Source organism: Mus pahari, chromosome 3 (assembly GCF_900095145.1).
Source record: "Mus pahari chromosome 3, PAHARI_EIJ_v1.1, whole genome shotgun sequence".
In the NCBI taxonomy this organism is placed as follows: domain Eukaryota; kingdom Metazoa; phylum Chordata; class Mammalia; order Rodentia; family Muridae; genus Mus; species Mus pahari.
In genome coordinates, this window is record NC_034592.1 from 65,488,599 (window position 1) to 65,510,122 (window position 21,524).

At 39.9% G+C, this 21,524-nt stretch overlaps 1 protein-coding gene across 2 annotated transcripts in view; it reads left to right on the forward strand.

Moving 5' to 3' along the window:
* Positions 1-6,106: 6,106 nt before the first annotated feature.
* Itprid2 (ITPR interacting domain containing 2) overlaps positions 6,107-21,524 on the forward strand; it is a 42,423-nt gene continuing 27,005 nt past the window's right edge. The window contains exons 1-9 of one of the 2 annotated variants that reach the window (XM_029536308.1): positions 6,107-6,125; positions 11,263-11,523; positions 11,816-11,861; positions 15,042-15,091; positions 15,936-15,992; positions 17,709-17,748; positions 17,836-17,934; positions 19,169-19,377; positions 20,294-20,955. In XM_029536308.1, the coding sequence (XP_029392168.1) occupies positions 11,319-11,523; positions 11,816-11,861; positions 15,042-15,091; positions 15,936-15,992; positions 17,709-17,748; positions 17,836-17,934; positions 19,169-19,377; positions 20,294-20,955 (1,368 nt within the window). In that variant the 5' untranslated portion in view covers positions 6,107-6,125; positions 11,263-11,318. Of the gene's footprint in view, positions 6,126-11,092; positions 11,524-11,815; positions 11,862-15,041; positions 15,092-15,935; positions 15,993-17,708; positions 17,749-17,835; positions 17,935-19,168; positions 19,378-20,293; positions 20,956-21,524 lie in introns of those variants that run through there. The other variant, XM_021193197.2, reaches the window with a different exon arrangement.

Here is a 21,524-nt window from a genome sequence, read left to right on the forward strand (position 1 = left end):
CTTGCTATATTGTTAATACAGTCTCAAACAATTTGGAAGAGTTAGCAATACGATGTCTTAAGTCTCTTGATTCACTCTCCTGTTTTCTCTATAAAGTATGTATTTTCATGATGAAATATAACTTTGTATACTTTTCAAATATACTTGAGTTAGTTGTTTCTTGTTATATTGTATAACAACAAAACAATACAAACCCCTAAAATCCAAAGTGCTATTTCACAGAATAACTAAAAGTGGAACGAGAGAAGGGTGATATGAAACAGGGCAAGGTTTAAGATGCATACTGTGACAATCTACTCATCTGCCTTGCATAAGCCACATGCTTGGCACCATTTGTCTAGCAGCCAATACAGCTCAAACTTTGTCAATTATCAGATTTCCAGTACCAGTGAGGTCAAAATAAATAAATAAATAAATAAAGAAAGAAAGAAAGAAAGAAAGAAAGAAAGAAAGAAAAAAAGAAAGAAAGAAAGAAAGAAAGCCTGGTCATTTCAATAGTCCTTGCAACAAAATCTAAAAGATGATGATGATGATGATGATGATGATGATGAAGAAGAAGAAGAAGAAGAAGAAGAAGAAGAAGAAGAAGAAGAAGAAGAAGAAGAAGAAGAAGAAGAAGAAGAAGAAGAAGAAGAAGTNTGATGATGATGAAGAAGAAGAAGAAGAAGAAGAAGAAGAAGAAGAAGAAGAAGAAGAAGAAGAAGAAGAAGAAGAAGAAGAAGAAGAAGAAGAAGTTGTTGTTGTTTCTATGGAAATTCTCTTAAAAGAGAATCTAAGATGAAAAATCTGTTTTGTTTTTTAGATGCACAAAAGTGCTTTATAATTCCTGATGGGTTTGCTAATGCTGAATCCTCTATGAAAAGGGTTTAGACCATTCGTGCTAGTCAATTTTCTGATTACCCCTACCAGGATTTTATGTAATTTTTTCTCATGTCTGTTTCCTCATATGTAGAGTTTTACCAAACATGAAGGATGCCATTCTTAATGAGCTCTGAAAGATTCGCTTTCTGAGATGGTGCATTCTACTTCCATATCTCTGTTCACATGCAGAACTGATACTGGCAGGTGTTACTGTGTGAACCACAGAGAAGCCCTGTAAAAAAAAATCTTTATGAAAACCACTGATTATTATCAAAGCAGCAAAGCACCAGGCTATTTCCTAGATTGCACTTAAGTCCTGGGTAAATATTGATATATTGAAACAATCATGCTTTCATATTGTTATTGAATAGTTGCAATAGTACCTAAATCTGTATCCTTTAGAAAACTTTGAATCTTGTTCCTCTTCCAGTTAGAGTGTTTTATTTTAATTATATTGTACAAGTTTTTGGAGTACAATGTAACAGTATTTGTTGGCAAAGTATGATAATCAAATCTGGGTAGTCAATATTTCCATGCCCTTCAATATATGTTTGAATATTAAATATTTAACTTTTAAAAAGATTTACTTTGTATGTATGAGTGGGTTTTGTGTGTGCGTATGTGTGTGTGAATGTATGTCTGTCCACAAGATGTGTGTGATGCCCCCTGGAAATCAGAAGAGGGCATCTGATTCTCTGGAACAGAAATTAAGCCTGTGTACATCTTTAAGTGGATGCTGGATCCTCTGGGTCAGAAGCCATTGCTCTGAACTTCTCAGCTACTGCTTCAGCCCTGAAAGTGAGTCCTTATTGTCAGGTCCTACATCTGTCATTTGAGCTTTGCTGGGAGGGCTAGATTTTAGGTTCAGATAGCGTATCATTTATGTTCTTATCAAGAACCTATTCCCCTTAGATAATACTTCTGAGTACAAGAAAGTAGATAGATCATATATGTTACAGTCTTAGCCTTTTGATTCTAGTGTAGAATATTATGGTTTCCCAAAAGACTTGAGCGCAAGTTAAACAACATCCTCAGATTTACAGAGATTCTGTCCCTAATCCTGGGTACTTATGCCTAGATAGAATGAAAGGTTTGGGATTTAAATATATCAATTTTACCAAGGTGTTTTAATATTACATGCTTGTGAGAAACTTAGATGTTAAAATATTATGACCTATTTTGAAGATTTGATAATATAAAAGCCTTTTCCATCTTTATCTTTATCAAAAAAAAATTACCCCTTCAAGGTAGATGGCTTATATGAAAGGAAGATTTTTCTTACTAGCCATGAAGTATCTTACACACTTAATGTATATGGTACTGTAATCAATAGGTACATAGGTTATATAAATATGTTTCTATGCTGGATGGCTCTCAAGGCAGCTCTAATCACTTATAGGAATGTTATCAAGTCTAATACAATTGTTCCCAGAGAACGAGAAGGAGAAATTTTGCTTAGCTATTGAACGACCATCTCTCTCTAATATATATATATATATATATATATATATATATATATATATATATATATAGCCACTAATAAATAGAAGCTTGTAGTACTTCAAACGACTATGCAAAATGTTGGTAAATTTACCCTCTCCACTAGACACCAGCTGAAAGGGCTGTGTCAGAGTTGCCATACTTCTTTCTGAACCTCCAGTGTATCATGCTACCCCTTGCCCTAGCCTAATAATCCTTAAAATGACAACATAAGCTCTAACAGACAGTGCTTCCCCATTGTGGTTAACTTTGGGTGCAGCTGCTTCAAAGTTTATTAGCACATGGGCATGAACTTGGGCAGACTGGAGCCGGGGAAGATGACAACATGCTACAGAAGTGTATCCTGTTGCTGGACTGTCTTGATTTTTTTTCCTGATGGTTATAAAATATTTTATAGAGGAGATGTTTCTGACTATAAGTTTCATGTATAAATAAGACCAAAGTGAACATCATACCCAGTTTCCCTACTCTATGTGCCACATGGGAAATTTTTTTTTACATGATTATTCAATAAGAAATAATCTCAGTATTTGATAGGCAGAAGTAGATTCATCATGAGGTTCAGGCTACATAGAGAGACTCCATTTCAAAACAGAAAATACATCTGAATAAGTCTAGTGTAAAACAATGAAATATCTAGAGGTATCACATTGATAAGAAAAAAAAGAATTTTTTTCCCTAGGGAAAATAGGAAAACTGTCCTGCACTTAACCAGAATTCTCCTGACTATAGATAAACAAATATTTCAGAGGGTTCTGAAACACTCCCTTAAATGGCAATTGCAGTCTTAGCATGAATGGTTTTGTCATCTGGTATGTTCTCACTAATGCTTTTAAACTTATCTAATGTTAAAAATATTTATTATTTATTTAATATGTTCATGTGTGTGCCTATGTGCATATATGTGTACTGTGGGTACAAGGAGTCAACAGAGGTAAAACAAGGCATTACATTACCTGGAACTAGAATTACAGATGGTTGTGAGCCACCATGTGGGTGCTGGGAGACAGATCCAGGTCTGCTAAAGGAGCAGTTAGGGTCTCTAAGTGCTGCTCTCTCTAGCCAGTGTTTATTTGTTACTTTATTTTTCACCATATGTATGCCTGTATTTTTGTCTGGGGGTATGAGCTGCATGAGTGTACTGGTACCTCCAGAAACCACAGACATTGGCTCCCCCTGGGGCTTAAGTTACAGGCTGTTGGAGACTTTGGTATATGGGTCCTGGGGATTAAAATAGGGTCTCTGCAAAAGCAGTATATGAGGTTGCTGAGACCCTAAATATATTCATTTTGCTTGCAATATTTATATTAAGACAGGTGTATGGTTTCCCAATATGTTCAATTTAAAGTGTTAAGATGTGTACAATTGTTGCCTAAAACTTCCCGGTAGGATCCCTGAGAGGCAGATGAGCAAGCACACTGAAGGCTGGAATGGACTCTTGACCTACTTCTGTCACTGACCACCTGTTGCCCTTAGGCAAGCTTTCTCACTCAGTCTGGAAAAACCAAGGAGTTACAGGAGAGAAATGCCTTCCCAGAAGTCCATGGGCTTTGAGCTCTCCTGTTCCTCTGCCCAGGAGCTGGAGTGAAGAGGCCCCTCAGTGCCCTGAGCAACTGCTGAGTTTTAATAGCTAGCCTGAGGGTCCATGAAGCAGCTGTGCAGGGTGGGTTAGAGTGTGAGCTTTGCTGGCAGAAGCCTTGGTTGTATTCGGACACTCAAGCAGTGTCTTACTGTGTGGTCTGGAGCACTAATATCTCAGAAAATCTCTAAAACCCCATAAACTAGGGCAATACGAAGTTTAAAAAATTGTTTAATTAAATGAGACACTGTCAGTATAGCTCTAAATATAATGACTGGTCACAAAGCAAATGCCCAGTTAAAGCTACTCATTTTTAATAATGCCATGAATCCAATGAAGTAATTGCTCTATTAGAACTTCTACAAGCATAATCAAACATATAGGTAATACGGTGTGTTTGAAGGGTTTAAAGTAACACTCTTTTTTTTTTTAATTATTTTATTAGATATTTTCTTCATTTATATTTCTTTTTTAATTTATTTTTATTATTATTATTTTCTTTATTTACATTTCAAATGCTATCCTGAAAGTTCCCTATACCTCCCCACCCCTGCTCCCCTACCCACCCACTCCCACTACTTGGCCCAGGCCTTCCCTTGTGCTGGGTCATATAAAGTTTGCAAGACCAAAGTACCACTCTTAAGATGATTTGTTAAATAAAAATGATAGGAAATTCACAGACTCAGAGAGATATTTAAAATCAACCAAATCAACCAGTTTCTCTGTGATTCTTTTACTTAATAACAATCTCCTAATAAGTAGGCCATCAAGCTGTTTGGTCTGTACTAATGTAATCTAGGCCACGCATGCTACGTCATAGCTTTAGGAAATTTTCATGCCCTGACAAGATATGATTTCAATGGGTTTTCTTTGCATGTTTACTCCTTTGATGCAGACTATGGAGGAGTACTTTTTGTTGGTGTTCTTAGTTCTTAATGGTAATATATATTAAGTCCTCTTATTGTCTGAAACTTTATTATATGTAGATTACATTTAAATAAAAATAAACAACATAAAATCATACCTTGATAAAAGGGATACATTTTAAAAGAAATTCAAGTTCTTATTTTATTATTTAAAAACCACCACTTTACCCCAAAAGAGAAGTGAAAGAAAAGAAATTCTCCAAATATAGGAAATGGAATACTATGACGTTTTAAATTAGAACACACTATCTATTTATTTTGGCCCTTGTATTTCTATGGGCAGATTAAATTTCAAATATAGACATTTTATTTCCTCACTAACAGTTGTTACCCTGACATGTGAAAACTGGTGATTTTCAGGACCCAAGGATAATATGTGTATAAGTAAATCTGTGTTTCTTGCCTTTCCCTATAACTTGGAAATGAGATTTTTGTGACTAGGATATTTTTTTCTTTTTTTATTGTTTATTTTATTTATTTACATTTCGAATGTTATCCTTCTCCACAGTTTCCCCTCCACAAGCCACCTAGCTCCTCCCGCTGCCTCTATGAGGGTGCTCCCCCACCCGCCCACCCACTCCTGCCTCAGTACCCTAGAATTCCCCTACCCTGGGTCATCGAGCCTCCACAGGACCAAGGGGCTCCCTTGCAATTGTTGCCAGATATGGCAATCCTCTGCTACATATGCAGCTGGAGCCATGCATGGTACCCCCCCCCCCAATGTGTGCTCTTTGGTTTGCAACCCCATAGGAGGAACAATATCAACTAACCAGACCCTCCAAGGCTCCCAGGGACTAAACCAAAAACCAAAGAGTAAACAGGATACTTCGTACTGTAGGATCCTCTACAGTATACATTAATAAGCTCACAATAATATTTGGGTCAACCTGTTGATGATTTAGACATTATGAAATTTTGTAGCAAGAGTTTTTAGTTACCATAATTTTTTAAACATATCTCCTCAGGGCTGGAGAGATGGTTCAGTGGCTAAGGGACCTTGCTGCTCTTGTAAAGGGTGTGAGGGTTCTGTTTCCACCATCTGCCTCAGGAGGGTCACAAAGCTTGTAGCTTTTTGGGACACCTGCATGCACATGCATATACCCACGTATTGACATGCACAAATATTTGTAACTCAGAATAACAAACCAGAGTTCATATCTCCTTGTAGATTCTGAGTTTCTCCTCACTTATGAGATGTGAGTACCTGTGCGTGTGATCTGCAGTGCCTTGTGGACAATAAGATTTCTTCACAATACTGGGTGAGTAATATGGTTAATAGGAAGTAATTCACAGTGATTTATAAATCTTGAATACCTCTATGTTAAGTATCTCAGGTTCACAAAACTATTACACAGTCTTATTTATCATAAAATTCAACTTAAAATTTTCTTAGGAACTAGCTTATTTTCTGTCTCCATAGTTCTACTTTGTCCAATACTTTGTTGCTGGATTAACTTTCATGCGACCTCACTTAAAAGCTATTTTAAAGGAAGAGATATTACACTTACATATTACTTTTTAATTATTTGTCAAAAAGCCTGAAGACAGCAATTTCTCAATGTATCTGCCCCAGAGCTCTGCAGGAAAGAAAGACACAAAAGGAGTCTTAAAACTGTTCTGAGCTACAAGACACTGTGGGCTCTGCAGGGGACCTGCCGTGAAGGTGCTAGTTGAAGTGATATGTCATTATGCTGATGTCTTACCTGTTCAACTTTGCACTTTTTGGTTAGTGGTGACAAAAGGAATTGATGGAGTTGGAAGTTAAGAGATAGCCAAAATCCTGTCTGTTGCTGGCAAAAGCCCCACTCTCTCCCCATTTTACTCTGAAACTTGCCAAGCCTTGTTCACTTTGGCTTTATTTTTAAAATGCATTTCTGGTGAGTGAGGAAAGGTTTTGTACTGTGTTTTCAATGACTCACCCAAAATAACTCCATTGAACTTGTGAAGGGTCCTGTTCTGAATGTAGATTTTGTTTGTTCTACAGTGGACATGAAGTAGCTGCAGAAAGGAGATTAGACGCAGGAAATGGGCTTGGAGAAGCCAGGAGAGTTCATATTTCTCAGGATCAGGCACATGTCAAAGAACTGATTTTCTCTAATACATAATAAATATTATATATAAATATACATTTATATATGTGTATGTATCTGTTTGTGTGTACATTTAGTGCACATGTTCATGCTCATGCATGCTCACATGTGAAACAAACATGATGAACACTGTACTCATAAAGCCTTTAAAATCTACCAGTATTAGATAGATGTGAGGTATATCGAGACACTAAGACCTCTTTTTTTTTCATCTCCATAAAATGCACAGAAAAGTTTTATATAAGAATACATAAATGTAAACCTACATATAGTGAATTTTTAAGTTCTAAGTGGTTTTAGTGTGAAAAATCCCACTCAATCATATATAAAAATACAAGTGTTTGAAAACAATCAGATTAGAAAGAAAATGTGGTTCAAAAAATTAATCACATTACAGGATTGTGTTAATACCTGGGAACTTAGGACATTATCCTGTTTTGTCATATACTGCAGAAAAACTCCTATCAGTAAATACTGTCATGGATTAGGCATTGGATACAGATCCCATATACCTATGTAAAACCTTATATGATTAAAAATGTCCGAGATCTTTAAGAGCAACATTTTCAGGCAACACGGAGGAGAAAGAGAAGAGATAAATCTATACTTGAGGATCTAGACTTCACAGATGGATTACAAATATTTTAGCCTTTCCATGTAGCTGTCCCATATATCCAGTAGGAATATTCCAAAGCCTCCGTTGAGCAGTTTACGAATTCACAAAACAGGTCAAAGGAAGAAGCTTGTTTATTCTGTTATGTAATCTTGCTTCTCCATTGTGGATGAAGAATGGATGGACATTCTTACCTGTTGCTCAGAAACAAGAGTGAACAGAGTCAGTGAAAAAACAAACAAACACAAACAAAACAGCTGGCTACGAACTCACTGTGGAGAGGGTAAGAGTAGTGTTATTCAACAAATGTGACCCCAGAACAGTGGGAAAAGCGGCAAGCCTCCAATGCCCTAACTTCAGAAAGTCTGTAGTGGGTTAAGTTCAGGACTGTTGAGTAAATCATCTCTAAGGCAGTTTTCTTCTAGTATTCAGCCCTTTCCCTCTGATATGGACTTGATGAGATACAGAAAATAGACATGGCAAGTGGCTCTGCTATACTAGTGTTTCCAATAAGGAAAGGCAATCCAATCACTACTAAATTTTTACTAGTCTGGAAAGTCAAACAAAGCAGGTTTGAGTTATATACCTGAGTGGAGAATACAGTAATTCAATATGTGGTATTATCCCAAAAAATGTGTAAAAATTATTTGATATAATTATAATTCTGCTATTCAGATCAGACTTTTAATACAAATTTGATTACATAAATATAACTGAAACAGTTTTAGTTAAACTGTTAACTGTTCTAGTTAGAACCAAAAGGCCTCAATTTAACTGTACTCAAAATATATCTTATTTTCTAATTTTGAGGCCTATGCTAAAGTTAGAAATTTTATATTATATATCACTTACTATTGAAGCTTTTCCACCTAAAACTTTGTTATTTAATCGCAGTATGTTTTCTGTTCTTCCCTGAATCTATTATACTTTTAAGGAACAATTTACATAAAAATGGAAATAGAAGAAGCTATTCATTAGTATTATAATATTTTTCCATATGAAATTAACTTATTTTTCTGTCTTTCAACATAATAACTGCAGTCGCCCTAGTGAATACCTACTTCAGCTTTTAAAACCCTTGCACTAACTTGGGAAGGTAGTTATGACTGCAATTTCACATAGGAAGAAAGCGATATTCAGAGAGATGAGCTTTGTGTAAAAATAGAAGGAAAACATTCAACTTTAATCTGATATCAAAGGCCTTACTCTTTCCACTCTACCTTGTCAGGTTAAAATATCCATAATTAATATAACTGTATTTCCCTTCTTCATAAGCATCAACAAATGAGACAATATTCTTAATGCAGAGCTTATAATTGCTATACTCTATTCTAATGATACTTTATTGGGCTTACTCCCCTTTTTCTTTGGCTGTGATTGAATGACCTGTAAATTATAAGCCATACTTCATTATTGCCTTTTCCCAGAATTCTTTGTTCTCTAAAAGTACAAGCAAAACTAATTTAAAAAAAAAGCACTGGAGAAAAAACACAAAGCAGACAAAACCCAAGTTTGTTTCATTTAAAGAAGAACAATAGCAACAGATATATTGCCTCAAGAGTACTTAGTACTCAGCATTGTATTGTGGATACATGAAAGATATTAAAATATGGTCCATAATCTCTCATGTTTACAAAGTGGCTGGTAAACTAAACATATTGTCTGAATCTAGTCATATTACTTGCTGCATAATTCATCCCCCCCAATGAACAGTGTATATATTCTGTTGTATATCAAGGAACTGTATAAACAGGATGTGATCGTGACTGGGGAACTGGGGGAGCCACTGAGTAAAGACATTCCGGATCAGCTGGTTCATGCAGGTAGTAGACAGAACAGGAATGAATTAAAAAGCAAGGACAGAGAACCAGCCACAGCACATGGATGCGGCAGAGTGGAAGCTGGAGACAGCAGAGGGATGGGACAGAATCCAACAGGGCCCTGGATAAAACCACTGGAGCCAGTGTCCTCTACAGCGTTTGACCAACCACACCAACAATTCTCTAGGCACCTTCTTTTCATCTGTCTCATTTTTCCACAGGCAGCTGCACTGGAAGGATATGAAAGAGGTAGTTTCACCCTTAATATAGAACTCCTGAAAGTCTAAGACATATTAAGAACTAAATGATCCCTTACCAGTGAAAGGTCAAGCCACTGGGGGGCTGGTACCATCCTTGTAGCTCCCCTTACAGTTCACTGTAAGTGCAGGAGGGCCATGATAATGCTGGAATGGCTCTGGGAAGCCAGCTTGGAGTTTGGATTTGATCTTGAGGATATTGATAAACCATCAGGAGGTGTTGTTTCTATTAATAGTTAATGATGTATTGGGAACTATCAAACATATGGACCATGAAGTACTTACCAAGAAGTAAGGATCAAAGACAGGAAGGTGCCTGTGCTACTTTAAAGGGAAATAGATTATGCGCAAGGGCCTGCACAAGAAACTAGGTACCATCTCATCTCAAGGACACTTTACATTCTGAGTTCCAAAAACTATTTCCTTCAGTTATGAATGCACACTTAACTTGGATTTTATGAACTGTAAATATATTTCAAATGGAAAATTTCTTCCTTAAAATATTATTTATGTAAAAGTTTTTTTTTTTTTAGTCAAGAAAAGACCAAAGCAAAAAACTATTCTAACTTTGCTTGCAGAGTTCAGCCATGCACAATAAAATGTTGGAAGCTTTCTATATTGTGTGTAGATGGTTTAGAACATTCATTGTTTCATATGTAACACTTTGTCTCAATCTGGACAGAATTTTAATCTTTTTTTCCTCATAGGAGATACAAGTATGATAAAGGGGAGGGAGGAAGGTGGAATTTAAAACTTGTTTCAGAAGCTTGGCATTACCTGCTTCTGGTTGCCTCTTCTAACTCCCAAATCCAAGCAGTTAGCTTTCTCTACACTCCCAGGTCACTTTCTTCACTTCCCTTTTTTTGTCTGCAGCTTCAATGTGATATATCCATTTTTTTCTCACTGCATTTTCATGCCTCACATAACCAGGACACACAGGTTTCTCAAACGTGCGAGCAACACCAGGGGAAGCTTTTACAAGCAGACAGTACACTCTCATGTCTCTTTCATCCTTGCCCAACCCTGTAAGCATCCCACACTGATTAAGTCCCAGCAGCCCAGTCACTTGTTTGCACGCGGGGGTGTTTTATGAGACTTGGCCTTGGCACTTTACCTCTATTTCTGGACGAGAGAGGAGTTGAGAGAAGGAAAGGCTGTAAAGCAAACAAACAAACAAATCTGGCTCTTTCCTGAGGCAACCGCGAAGGGGCGGTTCGGCTCCTAGCTGGTCAGGCCGAACCCCGCCCCGACTCTCGTCCTCACCTCCCGGCACGACCGCCACCGGAAGGGGGCGTGGCCTCCTTCGTAGGCGGGGCGCACAGCTGCGAGGGGCCGGACTGTGCATGAGCGGGGGGCGTGGCTAGAAAGGAGGCAGGGAGGGGTCTTCGAGTGGGCGGGACCGGGCCGGGCGGACGCTGGGCGCCTACCCGGCTCGCCGGAGCCACTCGCGCTCCTGCGCCCCGCCAGGCCGGGTTCACGTGAAGCGCCGGCCCTCCGCCCCTCCCTCCCTTCCTTCCCTCCCCCCTCCCTGTCCCCTCCTCCTGCGGCGCCCGCTCTGGCTCCCCCGGGCCCCCTGCCCGGCTGGGCGCTGACAGCAGCGGCGGGGGTCCCCGCAGCCGCCGCTGTGTCCCGCGCAGGCTCGGGCTGGGCCCGCGGAGCCCCCGGCGCGGCCATGAACCGACCCCTGTCGGCGGAGGCGGAGGAGGAACTGGAGTGGCAAGTGGCGAGTCGCAGGAGGAAGGCCTGGGCCAAGTGCCGCAGCTCCTGGCAGGCGTCGGAGACCGAGGATCTGTCCACAGAGACGACGACGCAGGACGAGGACGAGGACGACGAGGAGGACCTCCCAGGCGCGAAGCTGCCGGCACCCGCGGGGCGAGGTCGGTGCGCGGGACAGGGACGTGTGATCGGGGAGGTGGCGTGCTCCGTGCCACCGGGCGCGGGGACCGGACGCCCCCGAACTTTAAATGCGCGCGTGACCCGCGCTTCAGCGCCAGCATGTGCACCTGGCTGCCGGCTGGCTCCCCTGGGTCGGGCGCCGGGAAGGCTCTCGAGGCTGTGGGTTGCCCCGGGCAGATTCTCCTGCAAGGGAGTGTCAGGAGGGCACAGCCTCTGAGTACTTATGTTTGGGGTCCCTAACGAGCTGTCCGTCCCTTCGCTCTACTCCCACAGGAAACGTGCCCAACGAGAAGATCGCAATATGGCTCAAAGACTGCCGGTAAGTAAAGCGGGGGTTGCCTGGGGAGAAGCGAGGGGTTCGACTTCGTCTCTGGGTCCCGTGGCCGCTGTAAGCTAGGAACCGGAAAGTGAGCCGGCCGATAGCTTCCTTCTAGAAGCGATTAGAACTGGAAGTGCTGTGGCCGCTGATTATTTGGTGACCAAGTTGACTTTACAGTTACGACTTCAGCAGTCCGGGCATGATGTCAGCAGCAGATCAGAAACTAAAACAGGTCACAGTGATGCTACTTTGGCTGGTCGTGGTTTCTCTTGAAAGAATTTTGATGTTTCACAGGACGTTTTATTTTTCTTTATTTTGGCATCTGCATATCTGGCACGGAGTCATTTTTCCTTTCAAACGTGTTATAGACGAGTTTAATTTACTTAACTACACTAACTGGGGTTTAATTTGTGTTGTGTGCCTTAAGTCTCTCTGGGGACCTATTAAAACTAGCCAACTTGTTCCTTGGAGTTTAAGTCCTTGGACAGGGGTTTGTCAGATGGCATTGGAATTCACAGAAGGAAATGGAGCTTTGAAGGCATTCATGCTTTATGAGTCTGTTTAGTTACGTACTTTTGGCAACCTGCACAAAAATGTTTGATAAAAATACAGAAGAGATGGGTTGTATTACATGTAAATTTGACTAAAGTAAAGTGTGTTTTACTATTTTTTCCCAGTTTATTTCCTCTTTGAAAAACTTGTGTAAAAACTATAGCTTTTAAACTTTGTTGGCATTTGCTTCTGGGCATATTATTGTTTTCTCAAATTATGTTTATCCTAGGGATTATTTGGTTGTTTTTTTTTTTTTTTTTTTTTTGAAAGTGACTCACATATGGGATTATTTTTTTTTTCCCCTGTAAAGACCAATAAGCTGTCTCTGTCTCAGTCTGGAGCCATACTCATTGTTAACTGCAGAATTTTACCCAGGGGTCATAGACTTGTCTGAAATATTATGGGATATATAGACATCCCTTTTAAAGATGCACAGAGGCAAATACATTGCTTCAAGACATCTTTAGGTTAACCACCAGCCTCGTTTAACCCCTTGATTTCCAAATTACAAGAATATGGCTTTTACGAAGAACAATACTATACTGTGTGCCAGGGGCTCACCGGCAGAACAGTATTTGATTAGAAGGCTGAGATTTTAAATGTACATCTTCAAACCTTTTTAGGAGAGAACTTAAAGCAGCCTCTCAGAAGTGTCCACGTCCAGGAGTGAAGAGAGTGGTCTGTCCTTGCGTTTATTCAGGGCTTTAGAGTTTACATCTTGGTCTCATTTAAAATTCACTCCTTAATATGTTACTGGCTTACACTTAAAACAGGTCTTAAAATTTCTCGTGTTTTTATCTCAAGGGAATAGCCAAAGGATTTTTTTTTTCACATGTAAGAACAAGAGAAAAATCACATTACAAAATGATATATAGGAATTGAGATTGTAGAAGAAATCATATCAAGGAGATGGAAAATAAAAACAGTTTTTAGATAACTGAAGTAGTGTAATGCGAACACTGACCAGGACTCAGGATTGGTCCAGAAAATTCCAGAAGTATCATTGCTAAACTTAATGAGCACAGATTATATAATTATCTAAGGAAACCTCTCGAAGATTTCTTTCTTGTTCTTATACTTACTCCTGTTCATTGTACAAGCAGTTTTTGTGTGTACCTGAGATGATCATTAACATCATTTGTACATTGTATGCAGATGATCTGAAAGGCATTTTCCTCCCTTGGTAAATTCTGCAATACTGTTTCCTCATTATTATCCATATTCTGGGTAAAGATGTCATGTTTTTTCTTTTCCAGTGGAGTCTTTATTCTGATCACTATATTTATTTACTAACCAAGTGACTTGACACAATGTCTAAGAAGCAGTGGAGATTCTGGTGGGATATGGAGGGAGGTGTCCAGAAGTAGAGAACTGCTTTTGAAGGAGGCCAGTTACGTTCTGCCTACCTGCCATTTTCTGTTAGTGAAGAACAACATGGGCAGACATGTGGACACAGACTGTGTTTGGGCCCAACTAAGGAAAGAACTACCAGGAGGGAAAAAAAAGACTTTTAATGATACAAATGTGAAAAGTTTGCAAAACCCTAAAATTGAAGTTCTGTCAGTGCACATATGGTACTTGCTGGTGATTCTTCTACAACTCAATTCTCAAAAGCACTGAATTTCACAGAACCACCTTAGGGATTTGCTTGCGTTTGTAATTGGCATTGAGCAGCATGTCTTTGAAGCTGATTGTACCCCACTTCTAATGTTAGGAAATATGAACTGTTACTAAGAAACTGAAGTCTGTATCACAGACCAGAACCTTAAGAATAAAAGAATATTTCTGTAATTCAAGTCACAAAGCTGAGAAAAGTGAAGATATCTTTGTGTGTTGAAAACAACACGGGAGACATTTCTGTTTGAACTACAAACTTGAGGGAGAAAAAGGTCAGCGTTGGCTGATCCTTGACTCCCATTCCAAGGGGAGCTGAGGACTTTGCAAAGTTAAGGGAGGGGAATGTGTGCTTGTTAGAGTTTAAAAGGTTACAGTGATGCTCCCTGTGTTTGTGAGGAAAGGCCTCTGTGGAGGTGGAGAGGATGCCTAGGTGGTGCTCTGAGCTGCCAGCTCCATTGACAGGCAAGAGTTAAAAACTTGAGCTTACTTCCTGATGCCTGTAATGTTTTGTTTTACTAAGTGAAGTTACTTACCACTGAGAAGGTGCTTTCTTCTAATCCTGGCTTTGTATTTTTGTTGTTGTTCTTTTTGGCTTGTTTTGGTAGAAGGGATTGAGCAGCGAAATGTTTCTTTAGCTCGCTCTCTCTCTCTCTCTCTCTCTCTCTCTCTCTCTCTCTCCTCTCTCCCTCTCTCTCTCCCCCCTCTCNCCCCCCCCCCCATTTTTGCAAAGAAAATAACAATTCATTTCATATGCTATGTCCATTCCAGCTCTTAATTGCTGCAGAGCAGAGCTGTGATTAAGTTCTTGCTGGTAAACTGACCTGGCAACAGGTACCTGCTTGGTTAGAAGGATGGTACTTAAGTAAGCCGCTCACACTCCTGGTGTCTGGGGAGGAGTGCTGAGTTGATTAGGATGCGTCCGTAGCTGTAGCTCTCTAGTGAGGCTACCCAGGGACAGTTCTGCAGATGGCTGTTCAGAAGACTCAGGCTCCCGGGTTTCTGTGATTGCAGCACCCCTTTGGGAGCCTCGCTGGATGAACAAAGCAGCGGTACGCCGAAGGGTAAGAGAGCCTTGCCTTCTTTCAGAAGTGAGAACCTTCCTTTGTCTTCTAGCTGAAAGTGTTGTGTGAATCGCACTAGTGAGGATCATGTTTATATAATTTGCCATTGTGAGCTAGAAGCCCAAAGGGGAAAATATTGTCATAAGCCATAAAAGAATAGTAAGTAACTTTCAGTAACTTTGTTTCCCAAAGCTCCTCACAATGCCATTCTTATGTTCTTATTGCCCAGTTAGATATTATAAAGACGGATTAAATACAGACTGTGATGTGTAAATATAAAGAAAATATATGGTGAGTGAGCTAGGTTAACTTTAGTGTAGCATTTCTTTGCTTGTGCTAACTGAAATTGCCACACCTGGGATTTTTGCATCTGTGCAAGACAGAATTCTCACGTTCCAGGTCCAACAAGAATGCACAGATGATGACAAGGTGAAGGAGGAGCATTCACAGTGTGAGGAAAATATAGCTCAAGGTCCTGACATACCATGAAGGTGTAAGGACTGGCTGCTTTGGGATCTAGTTTTCTACGGAACTCTTTGATGAAGTAGTTTGTCTAATCAAATGTCTTCAGAGGCATAAGGGAATATAAAGTATAACCCCCAAATTCTGGAAAATTTACCTGGCCACAAACCAAGTTTCCTTACAACGGAGAAAAAGCTTGTTTGCTCTTTGAAATGACATAATATAAATAAATTTTTTAGCGTAGTCAGGTTTGAGATATTTTCCTAGGTTTTGTGAAATATCTTAGTAGACTTATTTAATTAATGATGTCATAAGGTAGTGGGATTAGTGGGAAACAGCACAGCAAGGGGGGTGATTTCTGAATTTCCACCCTCTGTTTTAGGTGTGCTTCTGAGAAATGGAGGAAGCTTTGAAGATGACCTGTCACTGGGAGCTGAAGGTATGTTTGTTGAGGAACTATATCTTTATGGAGTTTTAGTTACCTTAAGAAATGAAGGAAGAACTGTCAAATCGAAGGATCTTGGAGTTGTATTTAAAGGCCTTGACAGTGGGTCACATTCACTGCCTTACCCTGTAGGATTCCTGTCTGGACGTCTCTGAAATACCATCTTGCCTAACTTAAATGTGCAGAGGAATTGTTTATGACAAAACTATGGTGATATAAATGAGAGGAAAACTGTCCCAAAGACAGAAGGGAGCTTAAATATTTACGCAGGAAAAAACTAAGTTGAAGCTTAGTTTTGGTTTAGGGACATAGACTCATGTCACACTTAGAGCTGTGGTTTGTCTTTCTCCTTATATTTCCCCTCTTTTAACTCCTGACAGTTAAAGATTAAAGTACAAAGCCCACATAGAGTTAGAAGTCAGATCCTTATGCTGGTGCCTCTTTCAAGTTGCTTTAGAACTGTAAAAGTATGTCGTTAAATTCTTTGTAGGTGCCAATAAAGCTTCCCAGTCCATAAAGCTAGGTTTCTCTTTTATAGCGATTTTGTTGTTATTATACAAGGTAGTTTACTTTGTTTTGAGACAGGTCTGTACTGTGTAGCCAAGTAGCCTTGAGTTCCCTGTGTAACTTCAGGCTGACCTCAGATTTACCGTTCTTTGGTTTTTGCTGCCTTGGTGCTGGGGTTGCAGGTGTCCGCCACCATGACTGAGCCCTTAGGTTTTGTTTTATTTTATGATGTAATGAATTTATTCACTGAGTTTAGTGTCCTTGATTCTTTAGATCTGCATTTCCATTTGTAAGATGAGTTACTTATTTAGAACAGTCTAGCATCAGAAAGTATAGAATACATATTTTCATTATCTCTGTCAATATGTTTTTCAAAGAATAATTGAAAACTTTAACTTCCTCCTTTCAAGTCAATTCTCTTAAAAATCTTGTCGGTCCTTTATGGAGCTGTACATCAGCATCCCTGTAAGCAATGCATTTGACGCTTTTGATGTCTGTCTGGGAGGTTTCATGGTATCAAATGATATTATTGGTAGGAAGTATAAAGACAAAAAAATTTCTCACAGCCTTGCACATCAGAAATGAAAAAAAAAATCAACTGCTGAAGTAGACATTTTGATTGTTACTCTTACTTGTTTTGTTTTTCTACAATTATGATGAAATTAACTCTAAACCTTGGCTTCTGTTTGCTTTGACCTTGTTAATCTAGGTTAAAGCTGAGAGGAAGTTTTTAAAGAAAACGTTACATTGAAAGGTGGAGAGCATTTCACATTACGCACAAAAGGCTAATACTAACTTTAAAATCACAGAAGAATTATGTGAATACTGTGGTTCTCCTTAATGGCACCCAGTCCCGTTTACTTTTAAGATGTTCCTGATTGACAGCTTTGAAATTTAATAGCACTACATACACCACTATATGCTGCTCATTTCCCTCATTACGCATCAGCCGGGTTCCAGAAATTTAATGATTATTTATAGATTTTTTTTTCTTAATTTTTAAACACTCAGCTAGAAGTAGTTTTGCATTGCCAGAAAGTCAACGCCACCTCCAAAAGTTGCTGGCGCAGTTATTGCCCCACAAGCCAACCATGATGATGTAGATAACCTGTCTTCTCCATAATTGTGCCATTTCCTTCTAACAGCTGTGCTCTCTGTCTGTTTGTTCGTCCATCTGTCTGTCTGTTTGTTTATTACTTGTAGCCAATCATCTACATGAACCTGATGCTCAAGTTGAAAACTGGTATGTACCTGTTTGGGTCAGCTCCTTTCTTAAAGTAAAAAGGGATCATAGAAAATCGAGTTTTAAAGTATCTTATTATATTTATAGCAACAATATCTTGGCCAAGGAGAGAAGACTTCAGTTTCATCAGAAAGGGAGAAGTATGAATTCCACTGGGTCTGGGAAAAGCAGTGGTACTGTGTCAAGGTCAGTCCTGGTAAAACTGTAACCATGTGGTATTGAACCTGTCACCTTCTGGTCTTTGATTTGATGCTGAGAGTGTGGCTCAAAGGGCCCCACGTATTTCCTAGACCATCATAACTGACAGGAGCTTCTTATGCAAAAACCAGTAAGACACCTGTAACGAACCAAATAAAAAGCACTAACTGTTCACACCAGTTAGAATCTCCTAAGGATCGGTTAAAGTTATGCCATAGTGGGGTAACTTCTACTTGTAAGGAACCGAAACAAACTCCAGGGTGCCTTGAGGAACTCTGACATAGAAAGCAGCATACACAGCCACTATTAGCAGCTTGATATTTAAGGCTAAATTTGTTTTCAATGTGTTAAACCAATGACCTTTAAAATGTAAATTAAATCAACTCTGTCAGTCTGTGGGCCTGTGGACCAGTTTTAAATTGCTATACAAATTATTGCATCACAGCTCTTTCTCTAAAGCAGCTTTAGCCATCTTCTAGACACGGTCCATCTTTCTTCTTTCTTATTCCCCCTTGAAGCCCCCGCCAAAAGCTTGGATTATCACTGCAGTGAGAGGGTAGGTTAATGTTGAATTCCCAGTGGAATCAGGGACAAGTTTCTCTCTGTGTAACCCACATCCTCCTCACTTTACTCCTCCTACTTCCTTCATGGCTATGGGGAGAGAGGAGCTGGAGGGAAGCTCCTCCTTGGGTTTCTGGCCCCAGCTTGTCTCTTTCCTTGCTTATGCTAAGATAGTTGCCTCCTATAAGAAAAACAAAGTGTCAGCAAAGATCATGTTTCACAGCTGGGTCCTTGGTACCCAAGCCGTATCAACTCCCTATGATATTTTCCCTGTAATCTATCAGCTCCCTATGATGTTCTCCCTGTAATCTATTCTTTCTTTATCATGCTTGGTCTGAATTGCTTTCCCGGAGAATCCTTTAAAAATGACCAAAAACCTAAGGTGAGCAGTCCCTTCGAGGATCTGTTTTGTGTTCTTAGGGATTAGGCCTTCTGACTTTTGTTTCTGATTTTCCAACACTAGTATCATGAGAAAAATGTGCCTTTGTATCCTTTCTAAGGATTATGTATCTCATGCATGGGTAGTATCAGAAGATACAGAGAGATATTATGATGTGAAGACCTGAGCCAAGGGGAGTGAAAACGGGGCTGTGGACTGATTGACATGCAGTGTGGCCTCCGAGCACACTTGACATCTCTATGTCTTCTTCCTTTGTTGTAGTGTTTCAGAACTGCTGGAGCTTTATGAGGAAGATCCTGAAGAAATTCTATATAATCTTGGATTTGGACGAGATGAACCAGATATTGCTTCTAAAATTCCTTCCAGATTTTTTAATTCATCATCCTTTGCCAGAGGCATAGACATTAAAGTATTTCTGAGTGCACAGATGCAACGGATGGAAGTAGAGAACCCAAACTATGCTCTGACAAGTAAGGGCTCTGATGTTAGTGTGGTGTTTGAAACGTTGAGCAACTAGGCCAGATGATCTTTGTTTTCACATCTGACATTTTAAAAATAAGGTTAATAATAGACTGGTCTTATACTCATTTTGAATTAATTATTCTAGTTATAATATCTATATCTATCTATCTGTCTATCTATCTATCTATAGAGGCTATTCTCTTCCCCTCCTCATTAACTCATCATAATTTATGTGAAGAACGTGTTGTTTATCTCCAAATTGAATTTGTTCAAGAAAGAAAGAAGTAGGGGCAGGGGCTTTGTTAATTTTAAATGAGATCAGTCCATTTCAGGTGCTTTTCTGTAAATCTAAAATACCTTGGCCAGTTGAGTCTTTTCACGTAGGCCTCTACTTGTTTTCTCTCTGTTAAATGGTGTCTAGAAACAGGATTCCTCCCAGGTTGTTCATGGATCAACCTTATGTGTGCTTTAACTGTACTCTCCAGTTCGGTGTAAAATATACTCCAATGTGAATGTGTATTTTCTTAGGAGGGCATTTGCAAGAATCTTAATGGTGCCCATGACCAAACAGTAAATAATTTCTAACTGGAGATCAATAGCTGGTTCTGTTATCTTCAGTACTATCATCAGTTTTTATGCTTATTTCTAATTGTTTTAAAGTATAAATTCTAATCTTTACAGTAAAATCCCTCTTTCTCCCTACCCTCTGGGTGCACTGGTTTACATGTTCACTTAGGGAAAATTGTGATTTCATAATATTTGGGATCTAAATTCAATACTAGAATTCTAAACAGCATGTGTTTACTGTATGTACCTATAACATAAGCACCGAGTTGTTTACTCTATGTACATAGAACATAAGCATGGAATTTGTTTACAAGACATATGTAACATAAGCATATAATTTCTTTTTTCCTTTTGTAGGCCGATTTCGCCAAATTGAAGTCCTCACTACTGTGGCCAATGCATTTTCTTCTCTATATTCCCAAGTGTCTGGAACGCCCCTGCAGAGGATTGGAAGTATGTCTTCAGTGACCTCCACCAAGGAGGTGGCAGACTCCCCCCCTCCTCTAACTCGGAGCAACACTGCAAACCGTCTGATGAAAACACTATCAAAACTAAACTTATGTGTGGACAAGACAGAGAAAGGGGAAGGGAGCTCGTCCCCTGCCGCTGAGAAGGGAGGGAGTCTAAGCGGCTCACTGTCTGAGGAGGGCAGCCGGGGCAAGAGCGATCCCAAGCTTCAGAAAGTTGTGAAGAAGAAGGAGTCGTCCTCAGTGCTGGCTACGGTTACAGAAGAAGTCTCAGGTAGTTCGTCAACCATCGCAGACAGCGTTGATGCGGACAGACTTTCTGATGAAGCAGATAGTAACAGTCAGGAGAAGGACCCGCTCCGGAAGTCTGCTGTTACAGATCCCGGCTTTGGTCATGATGGCAGCATGTCCAGCCACTGCGAGCTGGAGAGCAACAGTGAGCTGAAAAGTGCCCAGGCGTCCTCGAGCGAGAAAGAGCCTTGTGCACCCCTGACAATCCCATCCATACGGAACATAAGAACGCAGCAGAAAGACTCCTTCGAGATGGAAGAGGTAGGCAAAAAATTTCCTGAGGTTCCTTTGTGAGTAAATAGCCAGGGGGAAAAGCTCCGGAAGTGTTTATAGAAAGGGAGGTCGCCACCATTCATAACTGTGGAAGTAAACTCATTCTCCTGTTGACACTCCTGCTTCTGCTTCCGAACCAAGAGCTAGTTGAGAACTGCGTGCTGTGACGCCGCCCCTCAGGCTCAGCTGGCATCTATCCAGTGACATCTTATCTGCAACCACTTTTTTTTTTCTCAAGCCTAAGGCTTTGATATCAGAGAGCCTTGAGAGTGTATATGCACATCCAAATCATTTCATTGCATAGCAGAGAAAATGCTAGATCAAACAGGTTTGCAGTTCAGTCTTCAGGGGTCCCAGTAACCAGGGTGAGGGTGATGGCAACTTATGGATTGATACTGGTGATGTGCGTGCCTGAGAGGAAAGGGGAGTTCCGGAAGGGTGCTGGGTGGGGCTTTATAAGTCCAGATTAAACATTTGGCAACTTTATTTTACCCGATACTCCTGCTAATTAACATAAAATCTAGAATTAGCATAAAATTAACATAAAATCAAGACTG